The 27713-nt window shown below is 40.7% G+C and overlaps 1 protein-coding gene across 7 annotated transcripts in view; it reads right to left on the bottom strand.

Moving 5' to 3' along the window:
* The window catches only part of atp11c (ATPase phospholipid transporting 11C), a 58152-nt gene that overhangs the window by 17317 nt on the left and 13122 nt on the right, over window positions 1–27713 (bottom strand). For all 7 annotated transcript variants that reach the window (XM_042492801.1, XM_042492805.1, XM_042492806.1 and 4 more), the window contains exons 2-14: window positions 19945–20064; window positions 18396–18485; window positions 10338–10418; window positions 9035–9142; window positions 7364–7492; window positions 6217–6305; window positions 4986–5036; window positions 4501–4565; window positions 4326–4407; window positions 4083–4233; window positions 2416–2613; window positions 904–1074; window positions 319–530 (exon numbers count right to left, since the gene is read on the bottom strand). In XM_042492801.1, the coding sequence (XP_042348735.1) occupies window positions 319–530; window positions 904–1074; window positions 2416–2613; window positions 4083–4233; window positions 4326–4407; window positions 4501–4565; window positions 4986–5036; window positions 6217–6305; window positions 7364–7492; window positions 9035–9142; window positions 10338–10418; window positions 18396–18485; window positions 19945–20064 (1547 nt within the window). The remainder of the gene's footprint in view (window positions 1–318; window positions 531–903; window positions 1075–2415; window positions 2614–4082; window positions 4234–4325; window positions 4408–4500; window positions 4566–4985; window positions 5037–6216; window positions 6306–7363; window positions 7493–9034; window positions 9143–10337; window positions 10419–18395; window positions 18486–19944; window positions 20065–27713) is intronic.

The following is a 27713-nucleotide window of genomic DNA, read 5'->3' as shown; positions in this document are numbered from 1 at the left end:
TTGTGGCAGGGCGTCACTGCCTCATGCCACAAAAAGGGTGACATGTTTCCATCAATACTAATTGGAGATGTAGCCAATAAATACCTCTGACTACTGCAGAGTCATTTGTTCTGTGAAAAAATGCCGGAAGTAACCTAATGAACTAAACACAAAAGCCAGATTTTAGTGCATGGTAGCGTTTTTTACACACAGTGGGAAAGGGGCTGATGAGCTTTCCTTGTATCTCTCACCTTTTTTTAAATTGTTTCTACTGTGCTACTCTACATGCCTTTGCCAATTGCCCCCTGAGGAGAAATTAAGTGTTTTGAATTGAATTACCTCATGGCACCCTTGACCAGTGCAACCTCATCAGGTGAGGAGGCGATAAAGCCTCTCAGCTCCTGCTGTGGGTGGAGCACCTCTCCATCCACCCCTAAGCCATCCACCTGGTCTATCAGCCCGTCCCCTTGGCCTTGACTGTGCTCTGTAGACTCCTTCACCTGGACTGTGTGGCACAGACACAAGGCACGCAGAAACAGCTCCTCCCTCTCCTGATGACACAACATGAACATGGCTTAATACAGTCAAATGAGATACAGTATATTGTAAATCTATTTACAGCCCCCTACATGCTAACAGCAGCTGGAGTTTAAGATAAAGCCCTTAATTTACAATCATTTGTCTAAACTGACTTATAAACGTGTGTGTTTAAGTGCAACAGTGTGTAAAGTGTTATCAAGCATACATGTCAAGAGCATACAGCCACTTTGCTGCCCCTTCATGTTGAGTGCTTATGTTGACATATCAAGGAGATTGTATGTGGCTGACCTGTGAAGGGTCTTTCTGAGCAGCGAGCTATGTAATGACCATATGTTGCTGCATGTGTGACTTTTACAACAGATGGAGGGACACCACAACACCCACCCTGCCAGCTTTCTGCTGCACTTTGTTCACAGGTCCATCTGTGACGCAGAATCCGTCCAACTCTGAGCTCGCGTCGCGGTACTTGTACTGGAATCCATCGATGCAGCACTCAATGAACTCCATGTTGTTTTGCGTGAGGGTGCCAGTCTTGTCTGTGAAGACATACTCCACCTGCAGGCAACGTGATAAAAAACATTACAGACTCTTCCAAACCCATAAAGATTCAGTTTCCCATTAAACAGGTTCCAACAATAAGATTATGCAATTACTCCCATTAAGAATTACACTGCATTAATCAGTTTAACGAAGCATCACCTTTAATTGAAGTAATCATCTGGCAAACCAATTGTGACTGATCTATGGCAGCTCTGTTTGAGTTAGAAGTGCCATAAAAACTGGAGAAGTCGGGACAGCACGGCCAATCTGGTGTTATTATAAGCAGCTCATATTTTACAGTAGCTGTACAAATCAGACTGGAGGCAAAATTTTTTGATCGACTCAAGCTTACCTCGGTTTCAACTGTAAGTTTGCTCCTTTTTTCATATTTAAAGTATTTAAATGAAAAAAAAATTGACATCTTTTTGTAATAATGTTTTTAAATTATAAGCAGGGCAACATAGAAAAAGCTTGCTCATGAAGGTCCACGAACTTTGTAACATTAAATGCTAAGAAAAGAGAATTATGATATTTCAATACACAACATTTCAGTGCATAGACCTTCATCGGGTTAAGTTTTTACCTGACTTTCCACTTCACCAGGTAAAAACTGAAAGTTATTAAGTGTTTAACTGACTTCCACTTAATCTGATGAAGGTCTAAAGACTGGAACATTAAGTATTTGAATAAAGTTTATCGCAAGTAAAAGGACAGTGTGCAGGACTTCTCTGTTCTTACTAATAGATATTTTATTCCTACACACCTGTCTAAAAAATATTAAAGGTGTGCTATGCTTGAGCCCCGACAATCTAGTTTGTAGCGTTAAATGCTGCCTTTGAATGTATGAGATTTGAGTGATTTGTGTGTTAAAATATAATGATTTTATGGCATTTATAATGGCTGGATGTGTCCTATCTACACTGAGTAGAAATTTGGCACTCCTTGTGTAGACGTACAGTGTTAGTTGTTGTTCTATACATGAATGTTATTCGTGGACACTGCATATTCACTGTTCAGAAAGAGGTTTACATTTTGACATTTTTTAATGTTTCGGTATCATATGGGCAGTTTATATAACTTTCTATAGCCACAGAAGACATTATACAGCCCTTTCCATAGGCTACAATCAGTGGAACGCTCCTTAAAAAACCTTTATAAGTTCAAGCAGTGCTCCAGGGCATTTTGTTCCATTCTTTCATTTTCAGGACTTTTCAGTGACTAGATTAAGATTAATTAAAAAAAAAAACGACACATTTTTAATAAGACGAGGGAATGCTGACTCTACAGAAAGAAGTTTCCCAATGAAATGTCTTCCTCTTAAAACTTGTTCCATTTGACTTTGAGCATCTGCCTGACCTGTCCCAGCTCCTCGTTGAGGTCTGAAGTGTTGACCAGTGCCCCCTCCTTGATTTCAGGGTCAAAGAAGTCCTTGTCCCATGTGATGAAAAAGGATCCCAAAAACTTCTGCATCTCAACCGTCACATACATGGACACCGGAATGATGAAGTTGAAGAGCACCATGAAGGACAGGAAGTCAGTGAACATCTTTAGGTACTGTTGGGAAAAAAATGAGAACACAGGCACACATTTAAATGCCTCATCCAGACACGTTTTAAAGCATGTTGTTTAACATTGTTGTCCCATATAATATTTAAAAAAAAACACCCTGACAATGGGCTAGAAGCACTCTACTCTTTCTCCCTCACTGAAAAATCCAGGATCCGGCCTCCACACCGCCCGCCACCACTGCTTGCATTAAGGTTCGCTTTCAACTTTCAGTTTTCCATTTTCTGCAGCTCTGCTTGTGCTAGATTAACTGTTGAAAGTGCTGGGTGCATCAAGAAGGCTGGTGTTTGTGTTAGAGGCAACATCTGAATGATTCAGGCGTACATGTTTGAGCCCAAGTCGAACTCAGATGAGGCATCTGCTGTGCACCATAATGAGTGACCAGCAAACGGATGAGAATGGTGAGTGTAGTTAGCATGTTTGGATTTGTTTACATTGTTTGTTAACTTGTAAATTGCAGTGGCTGACACAGCAGTAGTGGTTGGGACATACAATAATATCTGCTACGATAGGGTATTTGGTAGATAATGAAATAAAGCTCCTGGATCCAGTTTACATCCAAAAACTGCACACTCTCCCATGTTTGCTGTCAAAACTTTCACTATGCTGATGCTGACTCTTACTCTCTGACAAGTGCGCTTAACTGGAAGTTTCAGGTTTCTTTGTCGGTTTTATGTCGAAGTCCCTTATTAGACGGCAATAGTCTCTCGTAACATATGTAAGTAACATATGTAATCTATCGTGCTCGGCATATATTTAAATCTCAGATTTTAGGCAAGTGAACAGACATCACTTGCTTCAGCAAAGAAACGTCAAAATGTAAAAAAACACCTTTGTAGTAACAAACTTTCCACAGATACAAGTCAGTTAGTTAAGGTGAGATATTTTAGGGAACACAAACATAAGAAAAAAACATTTTGAGTGGACGTTAACTTTAAATGTATACCCTGTCTTGGCTACATTGCACTTTGTGTACATAACATCATGTGCTTAAGTTGAAACCACTCATCCTGAATTATCCAACAACATAAAGACATAATGGAAATCACAAAGTTGTATCATAATGTTCGCAGTCCATTGAGGGCAGAAGGTTATCAGTTAATGAAATGGGCTTTGTCATTATGTAAGTCTGCAATGGCCACTTTGCTGAGAGAAATTTTACAAGTGTGGCTCAGAGGAGGCTCGGCTTGTAAAACACTTTCATACGATGGAACTGCGTCCTCGCAAGTTACAACTACAAGGCTTCACAGGGTAAGTATTAACCGCAGTAACATTTGCAATGCACATACTATAATAAGAGTGTACTAATGCAGTGCTATCAAGGCTTATTAGCTATTCTTCTCCCAGCAGTGGTAATGCCTCTATGGCTTGGTCTGGGCTGTTGTTATGCCCATCAGACACTCACAGTTCATTGCTTTGACAACAAGGATAGGCGGGTTGCTAAAATATGCACTCACCAGATTGGTGTCCTTCTCTCTCTGGGTTTTCTCATTGTACCAAGGCTCATCCTGTCCTGGCTTGCTCTGCCACACATACTTAAGAGTAGTGCACACTAAGGCCTTGCTCACTAATATGCAAAGGTAAACCAGAAGGAAGGCATTGATAGACCTAAAAAGCAACATATGAGAAATCATATTAATCACTGTCAAAAGGTATGCTGCGTATTTTTAACTTGTTTAAACCATTTCCTGTGAACTTACTTCTCCACAGCGGAGCGTTTCTGCGACTTGCCCTGGTAATTTAGAGCCATCTTTGTCTCCATGCCAGTGTAAACTGCAACACCTTGAGAGAGAAAAGGAGAAGAAGAGGGATTAGCCTTTTGGCTATCTTCACTAAAATAAGTTATTGTAATAGAGTCAGAGTCATTTGACTCACCATAGATTTTCTGGGTGTTCTTTAAAGTTGCCCCTTTCAGCAGGAGGTTTTCTGGGCCCAAAGACCTGCACAATCACATGAGTGGATCAAACACTTTAGTCATGGAGAAGCTGTGCGATCCACACACTCCTCTGTTCTCTAAATGGAAACCTGGCAGGCGAGCTGGCATCCACTTTAAAATACGCAGTGACAATACACAGTATGACTGCAGTCTGGGCTTACACCGGTTCCAGTGTTCTTGAGAAGGACATTGGCATTTGTTTATATGGCCATTACAAAACAGTCAATGATAAATGCCTGTGGGAGTGCTTTGGAAGCAGCGGCTGAAGCCATGCCAGCCTGTTTTAATTTTAATGCCTGTCTGCAATGAAGGATCAATGGAATAATGATTTGTTGGTGATGCAAAGGGAAACAAATGAGTGCTTAAGCAACTGTATTTTGATTTTGCTCTCACTTAAAAGTAGGCTGTGCGTGAGTGCTCTCACCTCACTGCAGGCTCCTGATCGTTTTTGTAGATGTGCATTCGGCCAACAAACCTGGAACAAAATGAAATACAGACTTAGAAGTCATTTGTAAGACATATTCACTGTTTATGTATTCCTCCTGTTGTTCTTAGTGTTTTGTTTTTGTCTTGCAGTAAAACTTTTTTAAAGACAATGATTAGGTATGAAGATGAAAAAAATGTAAAAAGTTAGATTTGAGACTGTATCTTTCGCTGTCTTAACACAGAGAAAGGCACATTGCAAGAGCGATTTCAGGTTGGGTAAAACTGATCAACATGCTGATATCCTGCATATCAATAGTTTACCATCAGTATATTAGTGTAATTTACCTCATATTTTAGAGATAATTAATTGATCAAAACTCAAAACAAACCTAATTGTTCAGAATTCATTGGTAATTAAAAAAAATCTGAAGTTATTGTTTTTCGCAAACAGTTCAACAGTTTTCTCATTTCTAACAATTTTTAAGTTTTTTAACAGTAACAGATTTAACCGTCTTCCATGTCAAACTGTCAATTTTGACCACTATAAAAATGGTTACATTTACCAAAAATCTAGTGCTAAGAGATCAAGGCAGATTAGAAGAAAAAAAATAAATAAAAGAAAAAGAAATAGTAGAGAATAAAATGTTGAAAAAAACAAAACAATGTGATTTTTTTGCATGTTTTATCCAATCTGCTAAAAACTAAAATAGATTTGAACTTGAGGTATCCAAATCTATTTCGAGTTCATTTACTTTATGCAACTGTAAGTACTCAGGGGGAGAAGTTTGAGAGCCAACTAATTACTAGTGGTTAGCCAGCAGCACGCTGTCAGTTTTATTGACTCTGAATAGCAAGTATTTGGCGCCATGGCTTACTTAGATCTAGCTCGTCTCAAACACCATTCTGATGTCTGGCTAAATGACAATGTCCCTTCTCCTTTCCCCAAGGGGGAGCCAAAGGCTGTCTGCTGACTGAGCTCAAGTGAATAAGAATCAACTCTGTGCTGAGCAGACCAAATATTACAGGAGACACCAGGCCTGCTATAGCTATTCCTTATATGAAACAAACATGAGCATACTCGGGCATGCCAAAGCCTCTCCACTGTATAATCTACATGTTAATATTAGAGTCATTTAGCACATTTTCAGCTGGCGCTGAGTGAATCCATTGCCCACAGGCAACACATGCTTGTGGTGTAAACCTGTTGGGGCCGCACGATAAGTGCGTACTTGTAAAGGTCAGGCTGTGGCTGTTCACACTCAATGGTGGCGTTGAGAGATTCCAGATCCTTCTCTGTGTCTGGCACTGTGTAGTGTGTCTGTAGGAGTGAGAGAGGCAGAGAGAAACAAGAGTGTGAGCGCTGACCGGCTCAGGTCAAGTAATAATTTTTGTCTTTCCCTAACCCTCACATGCGGGCATCACAGGAAGGCAGGAGTGACCCATATGTGGGCACAAAAAGGCACAAAAACATACTTTTTTAAAAACTTTTTTTTAAAGCAAGGCTGATAAATATAGCTTCACAACCTTTAAAAACAACTTAGATATGAAGAGATTCAAATCCCAGTTAATCAGGGTGTAGTGTCATTTGTTTGAATTCTGCAGCGCACCTATGAGACACACATCATTGAATTGTGGTTTGTTTTGAAGGTTATGCAGCCACTGTTTCTACAGTCGCAAGTTTATATACATTAGTCTACTATAAATATAAAATAAAAGGATGATTCGCTGCCTGTCATCTTTACTAGCTAGCAAACAATAGACTGAGAAAAAATAATTTAATTCACTTTGCCATTCAATAGAATGTTTTCTTGCATGGTTAATCAATGCATTAGTTCATTAATGAAGCCATCAAAACACCTTAAATGTCAACATGACAACTTTGACTATACATTTACTTCTATTGTCTCTCTTGCAATACATGCTTTAGTGATCATTGGACCAAGCGCTTAAAAAATGGATAAGAATTTCAAGTGAATTATGTGAAATGTGAATATTCTATTTTCTCACTAGGAGAGAATAGTGCATTGTTCAGCCGCACTCCGGCAGCACTACACCCCTGCTATTAATTATAAAAAACTATATAATAAACATAAGATACAGATATGCTCTACTACACCCACCTCCCTTCTCCTAATCCTAAAAAACACCATATTTACACATTTAGATTACTGAACTCAGTGCCCTTCAAGAATTTTTAAGTCAGGAACCCTAATTTATCAAACCATTAGGTGCAACTTACAACTAATATAACTTTATGGAAACAAATTTTAAGTTTATTCTTCCAAGCAAGAACCTGGTATTAAAATACTCACAATAATTACAACCAAATCATTCTGTTATGAAAATAAATGAGGACAGCGGAGTGGCTCATCTTACTTTATGGTTGGACTCTCCATCCAGACTTGCTGTGGTAACAAAACAAGTGTCATCATCTCTGCTGGACTGCAGCAGTATTAAATCACAGGGAAAGGTCTCATCTTCCTCCACCTCCACAACATCTCCAACCTGATCAAAGAAGCACACCCAAACACCACTTGTTAAGACTTCTCACAGTTTGCTTTCTCCTTCCTCTTCGGTCGGATTTGGCACAGGATGAGTGACAGAAGTTTAAACAATCACAGCTTTGAGCTATTTTACCACGAGGGAGCAGATGGACTCCAAAATAAACTTACATCACTGCCAATTTCTTTTCAAGTTGTGGCAGCTAATTTGTAAGCGATCAACTGCCTACTTTAAGATATAGCGTCAACAGAGCAACATGAGCATTCCTGCAGAGTCCTTTGTCTGACCGTTGGTCAATATTCACTGTCCTTTAAGCTCTGCTTTGGTCTGCCAAGTACTCACAGAAAATCTGGCTCTTTGGCTTGCTAAATGTTTATTTTAACTTGAGTCTGTTAAAGTGCCAGGAGGTAGCCTACAGTGAACTTCTGTGAGCTCCTGTGCTGGGAGCAGCTGTCCAAAGGTTTATACAAAGCAACTGTGTTTTGGTTTTGACAGCTGGACGTTGATTCTCAGTGGTGTCAGCAACACAAGCAGCCGTTTCACAGAAGAAGGAGTCATTTGGTTCACTTTGAATATTGAAAATTATTGTTTAAAGGGACAGTTTAACCTGAAATAGAAAATATATCCAGTACATATATATATATATATATTTCGATCTTAACTGTGGTGCTGTTAATGAGTCTAAACTGCTTTGGTGTGAACTTCAGAGTGTGAGATATCGGTCATAGAGATCTCTCCACTAAAACATAACTAGATGGCACTCGGCTTGTTGTGCTCAATGCTGCAAAGAAATATATTTTTAAAACTCTAAAGCAATGTCTCTCTCCAGACATAACGACCTGGGTACTGAAGTTAATCAGACCTTGGGGTGAGCAGTTTCATGTAGGAACTATTTTCTTTCTACCAAACTTCATCCCCCCAAACATATCATTGTGCAAAAGAAAGCATGCATCTGCTGCTAGCTTACCTAGTATCACTGAGCTAGCTAAGGTTACAGCTCAGCCGATGAGCTATCATCAAAGTTTACATCTCGTGCTGTCACAAGCCTCTCGTCCACAAGTGAATGCACACTTCCTTCTGCCGCTGATAAGGTAGAAAGAAAAAAGTTCCTACATGAAGCTGCTCCCGTCATGGTCTATGGATTATCTTGAGACATCGCTGATACCTCCAGCATTCCATGACAGACACCAAAATAATCTAGATTGATAAATGGCTCGGTAAGATGAAAAATATGTATTTTTGATTATGGGGCGATCTGTCCATTTAATGCATGTTTTAACCTTTGAACACCCATAAACATTTGAAAAATATTGTTACTTAGAGCAAACAGATAAGAATGCATTAGAATAAGCTGCATGCAACACCCTGCACACATTGATAACCATCACACCCATGTTTGAACATCTAATCAGTTCAGCATACAGAGCATGTTTCTCCGCTGTGCATAATTTTCTAAACACAGTCGTGCCAAGCTGCCAGCAGCTTCTTCCTGGCCATGTCTGTGAGGAAATATTTATTCCAAGGGATGTGGCTTCTTAAAGTTACCTTGATCTTTTCACTCTCCTTTCGTATCCTCCGGCCTTGCTCCAGCACTGTCACTGAGTACTTATTCACCTCATTGTCAGCCTTGTGTCGTAGCCAGTCTTCATAGCCCTACGGCAACAGATCAAAAATCAGAATTGCGTTATTTGCTTAGTACAACAAAAAGTCCATTTTATCTCTGAGGGACAGGACATTGACAGGAAAATGTTGACAGGACCTCGCACCAATCATAAAGGAAAAGCATAAGACACAAAGAAATGTCTGTGCATACAATACAATCTTTACATTTAGTATTTCATCATTATGTGAAAAAGAGTGCCTGCAGCAGCAGAATGGGATAGCGATTGTCCAGCAGTGCATTGGAACAGTACGCCATGAAATAATACTGAGTCGGGAAAAAATAATAATTCCTGGGGCTGCAGCATAAGGCACAAAGCCTAGTGTAGACTTCATAAGTACTTTAAGATAGTGATGGAGATAGAGGAGATGGTGCAGAGATGCAGAGGGGAGAGAGGGGAAACCGGAGTGTGTGCCAAGGTGGAACTGGAGCCAGAAACTGGGATTACCGGGAAAGGTGATAGGAGGAGGGAAAGTGTGGTTGAGTGATGCAGAAAAATGATGCCAGGTGGATGAAAGGGGGAAAGAGGGAGAGAGGGAAAGAGACAGAGATGGAGAGAGGGAGAGAGGGAAGGGAGGCATTCCACGGATGGTCACTTGAACTATAAAGTTCACCTAACCCTGACTAATAGAGTCGGGCAGACCGCCCTGGTGTCCCACTTCAAAGCCTGGCTGAAGGCGGTCCAGCGCTATCAGTGCGTCCCATATATTTTCGGAGGGAAGTCCACCCTCTATTGTGCATTTCAAAGCCCCAGCAGTAGACCAGCTAAAAAGCCAATCCTAGAACAATACATCTAAAGCTGGGACATGGAAGCAACAGAGTCAAAGAAACAGACCCTCCCCTTGATAATTTGTATCTCTGTAATAGACTCACACTCTCTCTCTCTCTCTCTCTCTCTCTCTCTCTCACACACGCATTCCCCGAGAGCCCATTTCATCTTCTCTCCAATCAGAATTCACCAGCAGAGCACATTAATACAAAACCCAAGAGAGCATTAGTCACGTACTTCATACAAAAATCACAGCAAGGGAGTTATGAGGGCAGGGGGGCTTATTATGTTATATGGAGAGGGAGGAGGGCTATAATGCAATGAGGGACAATGTGAAGAAATGAGGGCATTGCTATAGAAATCACAATAAAATGTCTATTACCATCAGCACTCATTGGCCTCATTAGGCAGCATCTTACCTGCTTGATGGCGGTTACTGTAATCACAAAAAATAAGGGTAGGCCACTGGTGACTGGGCTGGTGGGGGTGTCCACTATCACCTGTTGAGGGAAAGAGAGGGAAATGTAACATTAAAACTCCAAAAATCTTAAATATTTCAGCCTGATGTTGTGGAGCGTGCAGATTACTAAGCCAGTACTTCCTCTTTTGTGAACCGTACATTTCGGCTACTCTCTATTATCAGATATCTGCAGAATCACCAGAGGCCCCATGAACCGATATCATCACAATACTTAAGTCACAATACAATATTATTGCGATTTTAAACGCTTTATGATATATTGAGTTTGTGGTAACATATATTGCGATATACTGCTGTTAAATAACTTTTCCAACTACAGATTATGTCCCCAAGGGAAAACTTTGTCGAAATGTGTTGTCAGGCAACTAAAGGTTGAATTTGTATTGTATTTGTAATGTAAATAATTTACATATTGAAATAAAATCAATATGTTAGTGTGTCAATACAATATTGCCATGCAAAATATTGGGATACTATGCTGTATTTATTTTTACCCCACGCCGAATTCGAAAGCTGATAAGTTTAATAAAAAGCTATTATAAAGCTAACTCGTCATCAGGAGATAGCCAATGAGTTCTGAGATTGAATTTTGGTTGATGCGTTCTGCCTCTCCAGACAAACTATTTACTTGCCGTTCAAACATGATTAGTCTATGTGATTACTGAACGGACCTACAGGGCCAGGCCCGGGGGCCAAGAATGTCAGGGGCCCATTGACCTTACCTACAAAATGCCACCCAATTGTACATTTACTGACCAGGAAAAGAAACAAAATGACCACAAAGAGAAAAAATATACCTCAAAGAGACACAAAACAACAACAATGGCATGCAAAGGAGGTAAAAAGAGAAATAAAAAAGGAAAAGAAACACAAAACCACAAAAACATGCTGACAACTAAAAACAGATGCAAAACAACAACAACAACAAAAAGAGGCAAAACCAGCTCAAAGTCTGTGTGTTTTTCTCCTATGTAGGAGAGGTGGTGGGGCCTTTTGCCTGTCTGAACCCAGGGGCCCGTTCATAATCCACCCATGGTCAATACTACTCAGACTACAAACATGCAGATCTATCTGTTTATAGAGATTAACACTCAACAATAAACATATGACCTTCAAACTCTACTGAATTCTATACATCACTTCTTACTGCAACAAATGTGTGTTTGTGGTTACAGAGGAAGGCGTGTGTTGTAGAAGATGTGGAGAGCCCTCTAAATGCAGGGTGTAGTCTGTTTCTGCGAGGCAATTCTACTATTCCTCAAATTTGGTTCATCAGTATGAAACACAAGGGAGACATTTACATTTTGGAAGGGAGTGAGGGAGGTTCTGGACCAGAACTTTTAATCAAGTGGGCCAGGGGCAGAGTGCTTAATCTGCAGGCATGCCAACACTTCTGTGTCTCTGCCAAGGCATGGGAGAGGGCCAACACAAAGCTTTTTTGGACTCACCTTACCTGCCCGAGCTCTGCATGAGGGATCTAGAGGTATGGTATGTTTGCATTTCATTTTTGTGTTTCATAAGAATAATACCCTTTTCCATCAAAATTAGACTGTGCATACAGGTATTTAACCCCGAGAGAACTCTTTTAAAAACAGACAATGGACTGCTTTCCCATTGCAAGTAAACCAAAGCTGTGTACAAGGCTCTGTTATTATTATTTGTTGTTTGTTTCTTTGTTTGTTTCTACTGGTGTGTTGATAGTCTATGTCACAGATGGGCCATGAAACAGGTATCAAACAGTCAAAAGCAGCACGGAGGCCAGTGAAAATGTCATGGTGTTTACTTTTTTTGTATCTTTTAGTTTATCAGTCTCTCTCAAACTTGGTGCCGACAATATCTATGTTAGAGCTCTGCTTGGACCAAGATGGACTGTATTTTGTGGCAACCCGTCATTGCATCACATCCGCAAAAGGGCTAAAATTACTGTGTTATTCGTGTTTCCTATTTTCATGGTTGCTGATCGGAGCTGAACGGAGCTGGAGCCAATAAATACCCATGTCTACTCCAGAGTCATTTGTTTTGGGAGTGAGTGCCAATTGTAAACTTTTTCATCAATACAAAAGCCAGATGTTAGTGGGTTTTTATGGAGTAGGAAAGGGGATCACAAGGGATCAGGTAATCCCAAACAACCAGTTTAGGAGCAGCACCTGACCAAGGCTCAGCTAAAGCCCCAGTACACAAATGGCCTTGTGTGTTTTTGTTCCTTAAAACCATCATAAGATGGATTTATCTTGGTGTTTCTGATCCTGCAGAATGCAGGCTGGTCCCCTCCCGAGCAGGAGTGTGTATTCCAGCACGTACAAACACAACACATCCAGCTCGTTGGTATTCTGACCAGAAGCATTACAAGCTGTCAGATAGACATCAGCTCGAGGAAGAGCAGGAGATGCGTTGTGAAGCAGTCTCTGGTGTCCCACAGCCACTTTCTGTACCCATACAAACACCCGCTCACTCACACAAAGTGCAAGGGCAGTGAGATACTTTCCCACCCGAGTTTTACTGTGATTACAATTAACTGCAGGATAAATCAATTACAAGGCAGAGATGGACTAGTGCACATCGACCATTTGGAGGAGTGCAGATTCAGAGGAGAGTCTGCACTATATTTGTATTGGTTGGCGATTCCAGTGAGACAGAAGCAAAAAAGTAATGATTCTGCCACAGTAGCCTCAGGTGTAGAGAGCCAGAGGTGAGAGTGCTCAATGCTTCAAAAGGCCGGTGTGTATACATGAAGGTGTGTATATACTTGACGGTGTGTGTATATGTCACTCTGTGTTTAAGACTCATTACACCTTGCACATCACTATAGGCTATTGAACGCCTCGAGGTTTAACCCAGTCAGTTAGTGCTCCACTGTTTGGCATGACCAAATCTTCAAAGGAAAACAACTTCCACTCGGGCTGGGTGCCGCTCACATTTGAACCGATACTGGTACTGCTTCCGGTACCCAGTGGTAACTTTTTTAGTACTTTCTCTGTAATAACAAAAATGTAATTTTTAAACAAGCAGCAGCGGTAGACAAATCACAATTCGGCTGGTCATTTCTAGTCACAAATCAAGTTAATATTCTTGTCCAGCAGTTATACTAAGCTACTGCCAAATAATACAATAACATAATTAAATAGCAAAGACACAAAACTATAGCAGCAGATTGTTGCTAAATTGTTGCTTTTGGCTTGCTGGGAAGCCAACAGAGCGTCCTAGAGCCCTGTGGTTGGCTTCCCATCTTCTTGCTGCACTTCTGCCTCATGTTAGACTCACTAATTTCACCCAGATGCATTCTCAGGTACCAGCAATTGGCACTGCTGGATTTAACATAAATTGGTTCTAAGTAGTACAGACAGAATTCAGCTGGTACCCCTTAAAGTACCTAAAAGTTGGTACCTGTTACCCAGCCCTCCTTTCCACTGGTGTGATGAACATTGGCAAAAGGTGACGAATACTTTATTTTTGCCTATTCCCGTGACTGGATTTAAGGTTGGCTGATCACAGATAGCAAGAAAAATGCAGCTGCAGGAAGGACTGAGGACATCATGTCCCTCTGATGCAGCAGCCAGATGGCCCAAACCTGACAAAGGGTGACCACAGCACAGAGAGAATGGCTTTACAAAGCCAACTTTCAGCATAAATGTTGTTTGATTCTGATTTATCTTTGGCACTTCTACGACAATTTCAATGGCAACTATTCAGCAGAAGAGATATAAAAAGAGATAAATGATGGCAGTGTCTTTTTTAGTATCAGTCCATAAACAGTGATTCTAAAAAAAAAAGTCTTTCATCTCACACTAAAATATTGTGTGAAATCAGACTCGACAAACCTCACAGTGCTGTATCAAGGACAGCCATCATTTCTGGAACAAGGTGAGGGTGAAAACTGCCCTTTTATGCGTCAATAGTATCATTCTTGAAAAACACTGCAACAGCAACCTCCTGAGAAAACTCAAACCTACACAAAACCTTCAGCTACTGTACTTCTGCCAAACGATGCACAATGCTCCCCGAGCGTGTCTTTCACAGTTTATCCACGCTGATTCACAACAATCCCCACCAAACTTCCAGATGGCCAAATACCTTTTCCTCCTCTGCACCAAAGCCAAAACATCACTGCTATAGGAGTGAACTGTGTGCTGCTGCTGATGTGCTGGTGTGATATCAGAGCTGCAGAGCAGAGCAGCACAAAGCCCTTCATCTGAGCCGGGAAGTGTGTCACAGTGAGCGACAGACAGCAGGTCCCCTGGGGTTCCAGGGGTAGCGTTGCGGGCCCTCACATCCTCCTTCCCCCTTTGCCCTCTCGTTCCCACCCCTCTCTTCCTCTCTCATCACTCTCTCTTGCTCTCTCACTGCGCTCTATTCCCATTCGATCAAATTCGAGCAAAGACATGCAGGGCTATTTATAGCAGAGTGGTGCTTTTTTATCAGCCTGTGTCTATTTGTGGCACTCAGAAGTACAGAGGGCTTCCTGGCTGCTGACGTCAGCAGTGCAGCGCTGCAGAGAGATGGGTGGAATGAGAGAGAATGAAAGGGAGGAAAGAACAACAGAAAGAGAAAGAGCAAATGACAAAGTGAGAAACAAAAGGAGGGTGGGACGGAGTCGGAGGATGCATGACATTTGGCTGTTGGTTGAGCATTTGCATGAAACCTTTCAGGGGAAGCGAGAAGGTTTATTTCTGTCTGCGAAGACGCAAGTGCAAATGAGTCCACATGGAGTCTGTGTACCTGTTTCCCCTCTCATCCTCTCGCTCTGATATAATAGCAGGCTGCATGGGAAAAACTGAGTGGTTGGGATAAGGAGCCCCTCAAGAGAGGCTGGATTAGTGGAGAAACGCCAACCACGCTGCAGCTTGGGTAAACACCGTCAGCAAACCCAGGACACCCACTGAGTCATACATTAGCACGCACAAGCGCGCACACATACATACAACGTACTCGCACACAAACAGGCAGTCGACGCTGCAGACATCACATACTAATAATCCTTGCGTGTTTGTGGGAGTGATGCAGACATGCTTGGTGGTTTACGCACATATAAATGTATTGCATTTGCTCATGATAATTTCACATGTTAACTCACAGCTGTCCAAAACCCAGTACCTTTGCAGTAGCTGTGGATCAGGAGGTAAAACCAGACAAACTGAGAAAAAAAACACCTGTAATAGGAGCGTCCACTGTAAATACAGGTAGAAACAAGAGCCAGGGGAAAAAATAAACACTGCAATTGATCTGCTATTGACTTAAGGATGATGGAATTACTTGGTGACAGCAGATATTTCTCTGTTTAGTGCAGTGCTGGGCTTTTGGGAGCAGTCACTCTGTGAGCTCATTCAGTCAGCATGCGGACTAGATAGAGCACATCCCTCTTGTGCAGACCTGACACCAGCACCTGTTTACACTGGAGGGCTGTTTGCCACCATAGTTTAGGTTACTGCTAAAAGGAGGGAGGTTAGTTTCCATCTCTATGGATCAGAACAAAGGGCAGGGAAAGAAAGAGATGACAGAAGAGCAAGTGCAGATGCAAGCAACATTTTTTTTCTTTTTTAGTCTCTACACCAATCAACCACTGCCAGGTCCCAAAGAGGGGAGAGGTCAGATAAGAGCACTGAGCAAGAGAGTATGGATGCCAGTCAAAGCATTTTAGTCAGCACTCTTGGCCAGCTCACAGTTTCCTTTCTTATTAGGACAGGGCCACACATTTTAAGATCACTTAAATGTAACAAAATTAAGTATTTTCTTTTTAAAATATAACAAAAGAAACAACAATAAAAAATTATCTGCAATTCAAATAATACTTCTTACTTGGGGTTTTCCAAACTTATGTGATGGGAGAGAGTGGAGGCTAAATGAAACACAGATTTATCTTCAAACCTTGTAACCCAATTCTGGGGGAATTTCCACAGACATGTAAGATAAAAATAAACCCAACATGCTCCAGAGTCCTGCTTTTAATAGCCCATTAAATATCCATTAGTTGCCTTGCACATGATCTCATGGATGCAACATTGTAACGTTGGAGGTAAACGTTGGAAGAGGTAATATGTATGTGGCTAGCTTCCACCTTAATGGATATTTATTTGGAATGATGGATTGTTTTAATAAAGTGATAATTAAATTCAAATTTGTAAGTCTGGACACGTACTTTGTGGGAATAATATATGTTTATGCTTTTGCAAGTATGCATCTTTGTGAATCAGTGATCGAAATACGGTTTTCTGTACTTTTACTTTTAAAATTACATGCACCTTCTTTTAAACCTGAACCTGAATGATTTCTTTAACCATTTTTATCCACACTTCTGCCACGACAACAGACAGATTCAATCGCAATAACTGTAACGTACAGTGAGGCTATTTCAAATGTATTATAATTTATTCATTTATATTTTCAAGGGAACATTTTGAGCAGCTTCTCAGGGAACCTAATATGAAAACTTTTCTTTTTAATCATATTAGGACTTCTTTGGTGACTTCTTTTCATCTACTTAATATGAATATTTATTCATATAAATAAATATTACTGACTAAATTGACCTCTATACTCCAATTTCTAACTTCTCGTAATTATAGCAGCTTTGAGTTCTTTTTGTCTTCATAAATTAAACTAAATGTGACACTAAAGGCTATTGCCAAAGAATCATTTTTTTCATGAAATCAAGCAATTAAATCCCATATGAAGAGATGTGCCCTGTGTGTATAGTGTCGTGATACATTTTGATATTAAATTTGAGTCATTGGGACTCATTAAACGGAAGTTAGTAGAAAAATGCAATTACTTTCTTTTAAAATATTTATGTAAAATGAACCACATATTAATAATGAAAATACAGTTCATTTGTCAATCATAATTTTCGCCAATATCAGTAAGTCATCACGAGGGTATTGAAAAAACATCGGTTTAATACATTTATGATCCTCAGTCAGCCCCCAGCTGTTAAACTGAGGGCTGCAAGGTGAGATAACCGTCCTCCTACTGCCAACATCCAGTAAACCTGAGTAAGAAAACGTCACAGGATACGCAGTAAATATATCCAAATCCCTTTTAACCTCACCGCGTTACAGCTGGCAGTGTTTTAAGGTGCTGCAGTCATGCTGCTTTGCACTGTCTTGTCTGTCCATGAGCTGTCAGTGTCCTCTTTTCACACAGCAATGTGAATAGTTATAGATTTGTTTTTCACTGTGTGTGAAAATGGCCATGCGATGTGACTGCGTGAAAAGTGTCAGTTACGCCTGTTTTATGGTCAGTGCTTGAGTTGGTTACTTGCACCAGTGAATGTAGAGCTGAGAATTACATGCACGGCTAAAATTTTACTTGCATTTACATGCATATGCGCATGGTATTTCTAGCCCTGTGTATATGCCCTTTATATTTTTTTCCCATGATTCACAATCCTTTGTTCCTACCTCAGCTTTATTTCCTTCTTTTACAAATATTTTTTAGATGGCTAAATAGCAGAATATTAAATGATTTGTGTGACACAGGTCAAGGACTTTATCTGTTCTTAAACCCTCTAAAAACACACACACACACACACACACACACACATACAAATGATGCACGCATACATGCTGTTCAAGCCCAAGGGCTGATATAGCAATTCTGACACCAGCGTTGATTGTGCAACTGTTTCAAACGCACTGTATAGTTCACATATCTAGCATCTATTTCACACCTCCCATGTCCACATGCAAATAGACACACTTTCTCACACTTTATCTCACACAGGGGACGCACACATTGTGCAGGTCTACATAACGCAGGTTGTTAAGCCATGTGGATGAGACATACCAACTCACTGAGGTTGATCACTGACAGGCTTAAACCCACTTCATAGTGTCTTCTGAAAAGTCATCAAATGTTCACATGCAGGCCCGCAGGACACGTCCACTTATTACACAACACCACCAGCACAGACAGATCAAGCATCCATGAAGCCACTAGTTTACAATAATAAACAAACTCTAATCTTTGTTTGGGTTAACACATTGACGAAGCTTGTCCTCACCTGCACCAGGAAGATGATAAGGAAGTAGAAATTGGCAATTCTTCTAAACTGTTCAAACAGGTTCTTTGGTAGAAAGTTCCAGACCGTGTACTGAGGGAGGAAAGAGAAAAAAACATGCATGTTAGGTCACAGAAAAATAAATAAAATGGGTATTACAGTTTGTGGATTGCTTTTTTAAATGCTCTTTTCTGCATAATTTTCCCATTCAGGCATGATGTTTTTCAACAGAACTTAGGGAGGTTAAAGAAAGGCTTGGCAAGGGGAGAGAGATTAGAGGCATTCAATATTCACAGACTCTTGCATATGTGCATTCAGTCTGTGCTGGGGAGGGGGAGACGAAAGAGGCAACTTCAAGCTTGGAGTCTCTGTTCTTTGTACTGCCTTGGGAGATGGCCCTTGGGGGACCACAGGTATTCCATTGATTCAGATTAGAGATTTATCTCCTTAATTTGGCTACCCTTGAATGCGGAGCCAATGAACTTATCAGGCTGGTGACTGCTTCTGTGCTTTTTGTTCTTTTTTAAGTGGCCGTGACTGCTGATGCCATCGGGGCTGAAGCGACACTTTTATCTGCCTAAATCCCTGAGAGACGGCTCAACAATACCCTGCTGGTAACTCAGTGCCACACAACAAAGTACGAGGGTGAAAAACACAAATACATGCACGCTGTGCACACACATACATGCACAGAAACAGCAATAAAGCAGTGTTTATGAAGGGGGATGTCTGCATGGGGATAGCGTTGAAATGCAGCGGCAGCAGAATGGCCCATCTCATTTTGCCAGAGAGAAAAGAGAGTGAAAGTAATGAGAAAAGGGGGTGGCGGCGGCGGCAGGGAGGGTGGTGGTGCAGCAGCAACGAGAGCAGGAGAGGAGAGGCGGAGATTGGTCATTGCGGAGTGCAAAAGCAACAGGATGATGGAGAGCAGGATCATGGAGGAGCATAAACACTACAGCCGGGGTAATTAAAGGCTGTTTACCCTGACATACTGGCAGGAGCCAATTGATTGGCCCATCCTCACTGGGACCCTCTGCACCACTATAAATCCCACTGCCGTCTTTACTCTCACACCGCTTCCTTCTCCTCATCACTTTCACCCTTCATATCCATAAGCGAGGCAGCCAGCACCTGTCTGCGCCTGCCGCTGACACAGTACTGAGGGGTGAGATTTAGGTGAGGAGGGAAGAGTGAGCGTGGTCTTTCAGAGCCCATGGGGAAACGACCGAATTGCCCACCCTGCCAGTACATTAATAGCAGTCATGTATTTCACTGCCACAGCTAGTGCTCCCCTGACAGACAAATAATCGCCTTCCGTTGGGAGCGAAGACAAGCTTGTGGAGAGGCAGTGGGAGGAGGAATAAAGAGAGGAAGACACAGGAATGCTCGGGTTTACTCAGGAGTTCATTCCAAGTGTTAGATAAGAGGAGAAAACTGCCAGAAGGCAGGTGAAACACAATACGCAGAGGAGCTGGGAAACAAACAGAGGTATATGAATTTTATCTTGGTGTATGTCCAGACTGGAGCCCTGGCATGTGAGAGTGCTTCTTACCTTGGAGGACACAATCCTGTTATCACAGAACTTGGGTGGGATGAAAGCCTCATTGGTGGAAGATGACCGATGACCAACATAGATAGTCCGACTGTCGACTCTTCTTTCATCACCGCCAAGCTGGAGGATGGAGCAGCGGAGGGGGGTGGAGATGAGAAGAGATAAAAGAGAAAAAGAGAAAGGAAAGAGAGGACATGTTAGTAATTCTAAGTACGTCTCTTCACCTAAAACAGAGATTAAACATTGAACTGGCCTGGTTAACTCTAACAAAATATAAAATGCTTATCATACAAGAAACAAGAATCACTTGAAGGTAAGCCAAAATTTGACCCACTAACTGCAGCATGGGGGATGTAGAATAAATCAATGAAAACAAAAGACTTGCTTTATGGTGCATTGTTATTTCAGGTGCAGCAAATCCACAACGATCGCAAAGGATTTGTTGTGACCATAAAAAGTCTTACAGTCTGACGAGGCCTAAATTCCACCCACAGGTCAAGAATTAAGAGATTAGATTTTCTACTGTGGCGCAAAAAAATTAAAAAGACTCAAAAAGCACTCAGCTGTTGAGCACAAGCCAGTAACTCCAAGAGGGGACAAAGGAAAGTATGACAAGGGTCAGCGGGCCAAAATGGTGATTGTGTGAGGGCTATAACTTAATTTCTTCTCTCCCAGGTGGTCACTCATCGATGATAGACGAGTCATAAATGCGGGAAGCCAGGAGAAAAATGCTGTGCTCAGATTTATGCCGTGTTGTTGTGATGCAGATGGCAGGGCGATATGTGCACACACATACACACACACACACACACACACACACACACACACACACACTAGCCAAAATGTGTTCAGGAAGCGGGTCAGGAGCCAGAGACACGCTGGACGCCCCTCAACATGAGGTGGCCGGGGCATTCCTCTCCCATAAAAGGTAGGTAGGATGAATCACTGAGCAGGGCAGGGGAGCCAGGTTGTTGTCTTAACTTTACAGACGCTCTCTTTGCGTAAATGTCACATCAACAGTATAAGTGATGACACAAGTAGGAGCTGAAGAAATTGTCAGGTAGGACCTTTTCCTTTTTGAAATTAAAATCAGTTTGCCGCACTGCGTGGAGCTGATTGGGTTCATTCTTCTATGTGTGGAGTAACCTGAGGCTGCAACTACACATCGCTTCTTAACTATAAGTGGAGACATTCATGCATTAATATTCTTTTTGGCTTTTGAAGTGTCTAAACATATTGTTCTATGAACTATTATCAAGAACTGTTAGATTTTCATATCAACAGAGTGGCTAAGAAACGGGATTTCATTTGGATCAGTCATGTCTGAATAATGCTGTGTGTTTAATAAGGGCAATAGCAATACAGATCCAGTATATAATATAAGTGCATCACTAGATTCACCGTCTTATAGTCCCAATGAAACACACGGAAGAGCATCTTTAGCTCTGACGCATTTCCCAGTGAAATACTTGAGTGGTGTACAGTTACAACGATTGAACCGGGGGTCGACAGATCCGATTATCTGTATCTGTGTTTTATTTTAATGATCGCCAATAAAATTAATTAATGTAAAAGTTTGCACCAGCAAAAACCAGGGAAGGCAGTCTGCAACACAAGGAGCTTTTTGTATTTATTCATTTTTTTATTTAAATTTTCACTGAACTTAATTTTTAAAAAAAGTTGCTGGGAACTTGCTGTTTATGACATTGAAAGTTTCAGTTTTGATAAAACATTTGCTAAAGGCATTTAAACAAAGTTCTGTGATGGAGTTATCGGTTATCAGTCTCAATAAGTAATATTAATATGTACTGGTAAAGGCCCTAAAAAATAATGGTTGACCCCTTGATTGAACCACTAAAAAGTGGGCAGGCTTTGAGTTTCGTGGGACACAGAGCTACAGTGGACTGTTGGCTCCACACACTTCCCTCACCATTAGATCACGAGGTGGATGATGGAGACCTCTGCGACATTGTTTCAAAAATCAAACACACATCTTGTAGTGTCTCTCTTTATATTTCTCTGTTAGTTACTACAACCCACAGACAATGAAGTGCTGTTTTGTATGACCGGTGTAGCTAGTCACCCAAAGTCTCAGTGCAGGATGAGTCATCAAATATATAGTTTCACCTGGTTTAACATACAGAGAAAAGATGGATTTGATGAAAAAACATTCGGATGCTGACTTTTTGACATATTTGGGACACAGGATTAAAACTGGGAAAACTTATTTATGTGGGACTTTAAATGAGATCCTAAAAGAGTCCAAACTGAGCACAAGCATTACATTTTTGTGTCCTAGAGAGAGCAGCCCAGAAAACTTGGCCTACGCTGTTCTCTCAATGGCCTCAATTTCTATTCCTGACATCCCACACACAAGGAATTCTGAGGCTTTGGGTGGACAGCCACGAGGGCTGGAGTATCATGATAGCGACAAAGCCAGTACACTGGATCAGCCAGAGCCACTACACCCTTTGATTGTACCTTCTCTTCTTTCTTATCCTCAAGCGTGTTCCTAATCTCACCATGCTGAAGACCATTCCCACTTCTCTAAAGGGTAAACTAAGTGATTGGTCAATAAACATCTGTAAGATATAATGATAAGCTGCTGGCCTTTTAAAGCACCAAATCAAGTAATATCTATTTTATCTGAATACGTGTCAGTCTTTCATTTTTATTCCACAATTAAGGAAGGAAGTAGGCTTCAAGAGATCCCGATAAAAGCCTCTATTGAGCAATCTTGAGGTCATGTTCGAAAATCTGAGGTATTTCAGGGAAATTATGTTGCTGACAGTATTTTCGTAAATCATCCAAAGAGTCTTTTCTGTCTGTGCATCATATGGATTCATAGTCATTCAGCCTGTCTAAACACAGATTAACCAAGACTTAAGTTTAAGGCAAGACGATGAATGTGTCATCTATATAAAACAGGCTTCATATCTGTGACACCTCACTGATTTTATCACCACGGTTCATGACATTTTTACAATGTTTGCCCTCAGCTCTGAGCTGACAACAATTGTATTTGCTGTTGTAATTAATTTAATAATTAGCAGTGATAACTGGTGTAAATCACAAGTTCCATCATGATACAAAATTACAGAGATTTTTTTGGACATCATATGATAAGTGGTGATATTATGAAGTTTCCTGTGGTTAGGAAGGAGGTGTGCTTAGATGGAAATGATGACACAGATGTAACCTGGGAATTTCAAAATAAAGGCATACCTTAAAGATGTTTCTATGTATTGATGTTTTCACTTTACATTAGTGATAATGGAGTGTTGATCACTATATCATATGTCGATTCAGATCAGTGCATAATTACCCAGCCCTCACTCTTCCTCGATTAAACCCACTTCTATTTTCAAACTGACAAAATGGGCTTACATGGATATGGGGTGGTGGAGGGAGAGACCGCCCCTGAACAAATTATTTTTTAACGAGCCTTTCTACCGCAAACAAGCTGCATAGTGTCATGTGCAATCCTGTGATGTTAACTTGTTTTCTAGACTACCCCCTGTGTTAGCATCAAGGTTTAAATTATGCTCAGGAAATGGGACGTGGCTTCCGGTGAAGCATCGCTGTCACAGTGAGGCATTTCAGCCAATATAACTTGAAGAAATTTTATCTTCCCCATCAGCAAGTTTATACACACTTCATGAATACGTCTAATATTTTTATGTATGATCCTTCTCTGGCACTGACACTTACTTTCTGACATAAATCAATGCTGAAAAAAAACCTGAAAAATAAAAGAGAAAATATTTTCATGCTTTATGCACCAGTAGAAACAGGTGTGGTATGCAAGTACCTAGATCAATGAGTAAAAATGAAAATTTCTATATCTCAATAAATATATATTTATGGGTCGTCCAAACTTGTCACACAGCGAGAGAAACCAGTGGCACAATTTTTTTACAATTTATTCAATATTAACATTATTTCAAATGGTGGTTGTATTAGTGCATGGTCTATGACACTCGAATAAAGTGACAAACTGAAAGTCAGAGTCAGCATCTGCAAAACAAGCTTGTGCATGTTCCTAACTATCATGCTTTTTTCCTCCGAAACCCCAAAACATTATCCAAGTGAAGACCCTTCCAGCCAGCTCTTAGATGCAGTTGCACTCTTAGCTCAAGTACAAGTTGTGCAGCTCTTACTGTGCCTGTAAATTATTAAGGTTCTGCAGGCAGGAGATCTGCTTCATCTAATACAAAGGCCAGCAACATGTGGGTTGAGGGGACAAATTACCATGAACATCTGATCCTGGACGAGTGCCAGTGAGCGTGTGAATTACGGCCACCTGGACAGCGAGCTGCCCAACGTCTGTTGCAGACAAACAAGAGGTTAGATCAAAGAACAGCCCCAAACACTTGGAAGCTAAATTTATGCATGCTGGGACAAAAACACAGCCTGCATAACTCCAGTTTGTGCAATAATTTGCTTCTCATTAACAGTCAGATAACACAAAATAAATTCCTTGTCTTAATTTCGAAATATTTCCCATCGTTTCTCCAGTCCAGACAAAAGAAGGGCGCCAACAGGCTTACATAATGCTGCCTTATGCATGAGCAGCCATGTTCACACCTCAGTATGGCTGTCAAATCTCCCATCCCCTACCCGCCCGGCACACACTGACACTCCTTCAGCAGGACCGGACGGACCGGGCTGCCAGAGGATGAAGGGGGAGAGTGGGAGGAAAGAAGTGTGAGAGAAAAGGAAGTACAACGGCATCCAAGGACACAAGCACATCCAGGTTCTCTTTATCAAACAACAACCAGCCCCCAGGAGGAGAAGTAAGCCAAGGACACCCCCATAGACTACTTTGTTCATTTATTTGAATCAGATGCTGAGTTTCTGGCAGTTATCCTTCCTCTGTGTAAGTGCCATCTACAAATGTACAAGCAGTATTCCAGATATGCAATACAGCAAGCACCTAATGTAACATAAGGAGACAATGTAGGTGCAGAAAAAGCAATCATGTACAAAGGGCTGTGCACGCAAAATACATAATGCAAGTAGGAACAATTTACAAAACAAATTAGTTTTGAGTCAAAGGACCTGCAGAGGGCTCTGGCTTGAAGATTCAGGGTTACAGGTCACACAGTCAACAGTATTCATCGGCTGGCTTCCGCTAATGCCAATCTTTCACCTGTGCCCATCTCTTTAGGAATTGATTATGCACATGAGGCATGCTAATGCACAGTTTCAAGGGCGCAGGCCTTTTGGATAAATAAAAACTACAGCAACATTGCTGCAAAAAACTCTGGGCCTTAAAGGGGATTCTTAAATAGAAATGTTGGCACCTACACACACAGTCACACATAATTCATGTTGAAAATGAGATTCTATATAAAATGAGGAAGCAGTCCATGCCCTGGGGTCCTAAAGATAAGAAAAGAACCATTGAATCGCCATTGATTTAGTGGCAAATTCACTGTAAAATATAACGAGGGTCAGACCATGAGGCACGGTCCATTTTTGAGCTATTACGTGATGGCAATGCTCATCTTAAAAATAGTGAGCTAAAGGCTGAACAAGTAATGCCAATGTAAAGAAAAAATAGAAGTGATTGCATTATCTATACCTCATTGTCAAAGGTCAAACGCAGCCATTCGATGCAAACGATGTTAGCAAGTAAAAAAGAGACCAAGAGAGTCAAGTGCCAGTATGTCAATAGCAAGCAGCAGATTCACCGTTGATGAAAAAGCATCGGCTAAGAAATAAGAATGGAGATCAATAACGCAAACATCCAATGCTCAATTGAGCTGAGATGTTATTGCTCAGTCAGAAATAGATGGTGCATTAGAGAATCGAGTGAGTCTGAAACTTTACATTAAATCATGCTCTAAATGAAATTATGCACAGATTGTGAAACAAGCACTGGATGGGACGGTGGGGGGGAAAGGTGCTTCACTGAGAGCAGGGGAGGGGGGGGATGTAAGACTGCATTCAGCTACTGCCAAACTCCCAATGATGACTCGGGTCTGATGACACTGCGTCCTGTCACACCATCTCACTATTCAGTGACTATCCCGCTTTGTCACAATCTGCATGCTGTTAGCCAAACAGACACACTGGGTAACCAGAAAGTACAAGATCACATACACTGTAACACAATCCATCACAACAGACACAGACAACCTCTGTGTAACTTTAAATCATAATTTGCGCCCTAGACTGTGGTGTTGTAAAGGACGGCATTACATATCCTCTATATATGACAACAATGTGGACAAACAACTGGAAGAAGTCTTATAAAAGAAAAGGGATATTTTAAGTAAAGTAGTATTTATTGCTGGAATAATAGATTCAGTTGCACAACATGTTTGTCACTGGGTGTAAACAGCCAGTAAGATGCATCGTCTCAGTTCAAAAACCTGTCAGCACCTGTAATCTAAGTAGGATGTGTAATGTAAATAACCACAATGCAATTCACCCTGTCAAATATAATCTCAGTTGACTGACTATGGGCAATGTGGGCACTGCAGAAGTTAAGTCAATGCACTATAAATTAGGGCTGTAACTAACAATTTTTAGGATCATTAACTGTTTATTTGATTAATCCCTGTTTTGTTTAGTCTATGAAATGATAGAAGAAAGTGCTTAAGATATCTAAAACTGAGAAAAGCAGTGCTAAAATATCCAAAACAGAGAAAAGCAATTCTGAGATACATAGCGAGTTCTTTATCGGAAGATTGTCTCAATGCAAAAACATCAAAAGTCTGCAATTTAAAACCCAGTTCTCAACATTGTGGTTGTCATGATCTATGGATAATGTTAGCAGCCAAGCTTTGGAGACCAAGGAGACCTTATAAGAAACGTGTATAAAACACTATCTGGTGGGGTTTATGCATTATTAATATCATGACATGATATGATCATTGACTTTAGCCTCGGTTAATAGGCAAATATTATTCATTATTGTTACATAGCGAGTTAACCAGTGTATTAAACTACCTAAAATCACTTTAGATCAGTGGTTACAGCGCTCACCTGCTTCTCTGTTTTGGAGCTTTTAAACCAATGGCATAGCATTAAAATTCAAGAAAGGATGGTTCACACTCACAAAAAAGTCTTCAGAGTAAAAATGTATTTTTCAACTTTTTTAAAATTATTTTTATATTCTGTGCAGATGTACTCCCCAAAAAATCGCCCCCATAATTCTACAAGGATTTATTCATTTCAAATAGAGCTATTTAAGTCTTCTGGTGAAAATTCCTGTATTTTTTATAATATCGCTATATATATTGCAGAAAAAAATAGCAATGTCAGCTTGTTTTTGATATTGTGAGGCCCTAATCAAGATTCATCAATAATTTTTTATAACTGCAATACAGCTCTCAGATTTGAAAAACTACTCTTACAACAATGAATCATTATCAAAATAATTGCCATTAATTTGCTGTTATCCTACTTCTTGATTTATCTAATAATTGTTTCTACTCTAAAAATAACTTAAATAAGCCCAAAGTAAGTTAGATGCAGTAGTTGTGGGGGGCAACCTGCAGTAGGGAGATTCCTGTCAGAATAACTCACATAATTCATGTTTTAAGATTCTTAATGCATAGGACTGGACAATATGGAGAAAATAAAATATGCCGTATTTTTGACCGGATATCTCAATATTGACATTGAGCCAATATTGTCAGGTTGACTATTGGTGCTTTCAGAAAATATTGACACGGTGAGTTTTTGATAAATAATCATCAGTGTTGTAGACATGATGACTAAGTGGGTAAAGGCTCATTTTAGGATGGATCACTGTG

Source organism: Plectropomus leopardus, chromosome 9 (genome assembly GCF_008729295.1).
Source record: "Plectropomus leopardus isolate mb chromosome 9, YSFRI_Pleo_2.0, whole genome shotgun sequence".
Classification (NCBI taxonomy): domain Eukaryota; kingdom Metazoa; phylum Chordata; class Actinopteri; order Perciformes; family Serranidae; genus Plectropomus; species Plectropomus leopardus.
This window is presented reverse-complemented; position numbering and strand designations above follow the sequence as displayed.